At 26.0% G+C, this 5,133-nt stretch overlaps 1 protein-coding gene across 1 annotated transcript in view; it reads left to right on the top strand.

Moving 5' to 3' along the window:
- The window catches only part of LOC117172543 (adenomatous polyposis coli protein-like), a 58,303-nt gene extending 53,170 nt beyond the window's left edge, over positions 1-5,133 (top strand). The window contains exon 15 of the mRNA XM_033360589.1: positions 3,801-5,133. Within this exon, the coding sequence (XP_033216480.1) occupies positions 3,801-3,998 (198 nt within the window). The 3' untranslated portion in view covers positions 3,999-5,133. The remainder of the gene's footprint in view (positions 1-3,800) is intronic.

Here is a 5,133-nt window from a genome sequence, read left to right as displayed (position 1 = left end):
ATCTAGTCGGGAGTGGTGCTGACTGAAAACAGATGATTTGGAGCGATTCGCGCGCCATCTGTTGGTCATTCTAAGGACTTATTGAACTACCCTCGTAATTTGAAGGGATTTTCATATTTTAGGGCATTTTGAAAATTGGTTTAATTTCAAGGTATTTGAGAGGGTTAAAAATATTTTAGAGTGAATAATTTTCTGCAATTTCGTAAAGTATGGAACGATTTTATAGGACCTATAAGGTTTTAAGATATTTAAACAGATTTCACAGGATTTTATAAGATTTCCGAGGATTTATATTATTTTTACGGATTTTAATAGAATTTCATGGTATTTTATAATATTTCAGTGGAAAAAAAAAAGAATTTCATAGGGTTTTAAATATTTGAAGAGTTTTCAAATAATTTTCTAGTTATTAATTTATCCTGAAATCTTTTTAATTCTTGGGAAATCTTTTGAATTTTTTGAATTTACTTGAATTCTTCCAGGTTTACTCAATTATATTTTATTCAATGGATTTTTTTTAAATTAAAAAAATATTTTACTCAATTGATCTTGATGTTATTTTTAACCTCGCTTTGAATTCTTAGGCATTTCATAAAATTCTTTAGAATTTCCTTGAATTTTTCTAAGCTCATTTCAAGGTTGCCGTTTCAAATAATTTCCTAGAATTTGGGATGATATGAAAGGATTTTGCAGGACGTTATAACGTTTTAAGATATTTTATAAGATGCTAAGGGGTTTTATAAGATTTTCCAAGGATTTAAATTTATTTTTCAGGATTTCTGGAAATATGAAATTTCACAGAACTTTACAGGTTAATATAATATTTCAATGGATTTCAAAAATTTACATTCACAAAAAGTGAGTGGTTTCGTAGTGGTTTTCGTTGTTGTTTAATAATTCATCCCGAAGTCTTTAAAACTAATCTTAAATTCGTAGGCATTTCGTTAAATTCTTTTAAATTTTCTTTAGTTCTTCTAAACTCAGTTCAAAGTTACTCAGTTCAATGCATTTTTAATATTTTAAAATTATTTTAAATTCACTTGATTGTTTTTAAAATTTAGTTTGATTTTTTATGAATTTTATCGAATTCTTCTTATTTTGCTGAAACTCCTCTAAATTTCAATTCCAATTGATTTGAAATTTTTAAATTGAACTTTAACTGTTTTATATAATATAATGTATATAATATAATTATATAATTTATGTTTTTTTAGTTCACCCAAAGTACTTTTACATTCTTTGGGATTCTCATGAATTTGTTAATTATTTGAATTGTTATGAATTTACATAACTCTTTAATTTAATCGATTTTTAAAATTTTAAAAGTTTTTATTAAAACCATTAACGACCAAAGCTATCAATTTTTTAACATGAGTTTGACCGCAAAATTTATGGGTATAACAAAACAATAAATAGATCAAAAGTACAGTTTCTTATGTTTTTGGGTGAGCTAAATTCGAATCCGTGGTCAAAATTGGAATATTTTGACTTCAAAATTAAATATGGCGGTTTTTGTATACAAAAATAGTGAAAAATGTTTGAATTTTCATTTTTATTATTTTTTTCAGACATAAAACGCTTTAATATCTTAAAATTTCTTCAACCATCGGTGTACAAAATTCTTAAACTTTAATAAAAACCATAGAGCCATTATGAAATTTTGTAAAGATTTTTTAGAAAAAAACTTTTGATTTTTCCAAAAAACAAAAATTTGAAATTGCCAAAAAAATTTTTCAAAAAATCTGAAAAAATTCAAGAATATTTTTTGACTAATTCTAAGACATTTTTATTCTTGGAAAATTTGTACCAGAGCCTATAGGTTTTGGGAAATAGTTGATCAAACTTCATGCGAAAAGAATTCATGAAAAGAATTTTTTCAGATTTTTTGAAAATTTTTTTTGCAAATTTCAAATTTTGGATTTTTTTAAAAATAAAAATTTTTTTCTAAAAAATCTGAAAAAATTTCATAGTGTTCTGTGGTTAATTTCAAGAAATTTTTAATCTATGGAACTTTTTTTTAAACATTGAAGTTTTTGAGAAAAGTAACGATGATGGAAAAAAGCAGTTTTTGGGACATTTTTGCATTTTGTCCGCCATTTTGGAAGAAAAAACATATGTATACAAATTTTCTGTTTAAGTTTAAGAATTTCGTGCACCGATGGTTGAAGAAATTTTAATATATTAATGTGTTTTATATCTGAAAAAAATTACAAAAATAAAAAATCAAACATCTTTCACTATTTTTGTATGCAAAAACCGCCATATTTAATTTTGAAGTCAAAATATTCGAATTTTGACCACGGATTCGAGCTTAGCTTACCCAAAAACACAAGGAAAAGTACTTTTGATCTATTTATTGTTTCGTTATACCCACAAATTTTGCGGTCAAACTCATTTTACAAAATTAAAAGCTTTGGTCGTTAATGGGTTAATTGATCCTAGTCTTTTAACCTCACCTTGAATTTGTAGGTATTTTATTAAATTTGTTTAAATTCTCTTTAATTTTTCTAAACTGATTTCAAAGATCTTTTATTTAATACATTTTTTCATATTTTTAAATTGTTTTTAACTCACTTTATTATTTTTTAAATTTAGTTCGATTTTTTAAATTAATTTTATCGAACTTGTCTTATTTTCCTTAAATTCCTTTAAATTCACTTTAATTTTATTGCAAACAATGGAAATTTTTCGATTTTCAAAATCATTTTCAATTGATTTGAATTTTTTTGAATTTAACTTGAATTGTTTAGTATTAATTAGTCACTTCTTAGGTTAAAAATTGGTATAGGGTTTCGAAGATATGAAGAGATTTTTATTTTTTTAATTCACCCCAAGTTCTTCTAAATTCTTTGGAATTCTCTTGAATTTTTTAATGAGCTGAATTGTTATAAATTCACATAACTCTTTAATTCAATCGATTAAAAATTTTTTTAAAGTTTTAATTTAATTGATCCTAGTCTTTTAACTTCGCTTTGAATTTTTAGGTATTTCATTAAATTCTTTTGATACTGTTTCATTTTTTAAACACATTTCAAAGATACTTCATTCAATAAATTTTGTCATATTTTTTAATTGTTTGAAATTCACTTGATTGTTTTTTAAGTTCAGTTTGATTTTTTAAATGGATTTTATCGAATTTTTCTCATTTTCCTTAAATTCCTTTAAATTCACTAAAATTGTATTGCAATCAATGGAAAATTTTCGATTTTTAATATCGTTTTCAATCGATTTGAATTATTTGGAATTTAACTTGTTTTGTTTTATATTAATTAGTTACTTCTTTGATAAGAAATTATTAGGATTTCAAAGAATTGAATAGCTGTATAGTTTTTTTTTTGTTAATTCGCCTAAAGTTCTTTTATATTCTTTGGAATACTCTTGAATTTTTAAAATTCAGTTGAATTCTTATAAATATCACCTTGATTTTTCCGGCATTTGAACAAATTATTTTGAATTAGCTTGAATTTTTCTAAGCTCATTTCAAGTTTACTGAATTCAATGAACTTTTTTCAAAATTTAAAATTCTTTTCAACTCATTTGAATTCCTTGGAGTTTAACTTGAATTGTTTTGAGGAATTATGAATTTATCCTGAATTTGTTACCATTTTAGGGCTTAAATATTATACTATGCGAGTAACAAAAAGTACCCTCTGGTCCCTATTTTTATCATGTGGGGATTTTGAGGGCTGAAACCGGGAAATACACATAGCCTGGGATGATTTTTTTTTGTCAAATTTGAATGCTCCATACAATCTCAGGCCGACCTTTATCAATTCGGAATTTTACTTTTTATTTTTCAGAAAAGAGTCAACTCGTCGCCGAAGCCAACTTCTTCAAAAGTTCCCGTCGACACCATTTCTCACAGATCGAATACTTGTATTCGCTCCTCAAATCCTTCTTTACGACGACATTCATACGGAAATGTCGGAAAATGGAAGTATTACAAAAGATTAGGATTCTCGCGAATTTTGCGATTCATCAGAGAAAATTATCCCTGATAATTACTCAATCCTTTAAAAAATCTCGGTCTGTGCACCTGTAAAAAAGCACTAATTGCGGCCAGTGCAATCTTAGTTTCTACTTTTTACGAAACCAACGAGCTTATACGAAACACCTTCTTATGAAAGTTAAGACGGTTAAATAATCTGAAGAATGAAAATAATGATTCAAGGATAAGAATTTCGAGTAACTCAAAGACTGACAGAGAAAATAACCCACATTAAAAAAATACTCTTTTGATGAAAGTAATATTTCGGTAATGCTTCTATTATCTATATTTTTGTTATTTAGACTTTAGGAAATAATTGTTCTAATCAAGGAAAACTTTGACAGTAAGCTTTACAATTTCGCAATTTTCTTCGGGGCTTTGGAGCTCTAAATAATCGATGTGATGTCTTTTCTCTTGCGCAAGAGAAAATTAATTTTAGCTTTCAGATTTTACCGCAGAATGCGGAAAATCTTTACCACTTGAAGCTCAAAAAAGATTAAGGGATAATAAGTATGAACCTCTAGAGATTTATAGATTCTTCTTTAGTTTCTCTGAATTACTTTTCATTTTTTTTTATAAAATTCATGGATCAATTGTAAGGTAGAATTAAGTTTAAATATTTAATTTTGATTAGTTTAAAATTACCAGTGGCAGTGAACAATTGAATTTAATGGTATGTTGTTAAAATATTAATCTCCGACTCGACGGATTCTCAAAATTGTTAGTATATTTATAGATTTATGTTTTACTATTTAGGGAATGTAAATAACTTTATTTTCTAGATTCCCTCGTCATTTTTAAAATAGTGATGTAATATTTACTCGATCCATACTTTACCACCATTTTTTTTTGGCAACAACTTTAACGTCCAGACGAATTGAGAAATCTAGTTAAAAATTGGGAAACCTACATTTTTGTAATTACAAACAAAATTGTTTCCCAAATTTTTTTACATTATTAGCGTAGCTGCTAAACCGGGAAACTGAGAAAACCAGAAAATGACAGGGAATTTGATAAAGTTTTAGAGGAAATACAGAGGAATTTTTTCGAAGGCGTGCCTAATTTTTTGTTAACTTGAATAACAATGATTCTTCATTTGTAAAAGTAGCTTCATACTACTTTATTTACCTATTTTTTTGAAAATT

This window comes from Belonocnema kinseyi, chromosome 5 (genome assembly GCF_010883055.1).
Source record: "Belonocnema kinseyi isolate 2016_QV_RU_SX_M_011 chromosome 5, B_treatae_v1, whole genome shotgun sequence".
Lineage (NCBI taxonomy): Eukaryota > Metazoa > Arthropoda > Insecta > Hymenoptera > Cynipidae > Belonocnema > Belonocnema kinseyi.
The sequence above is the reverse complement of the archived record's forward strand: the minus strand, read 5'-3'. Positions and strand labels throughout refer to the sequence as shown.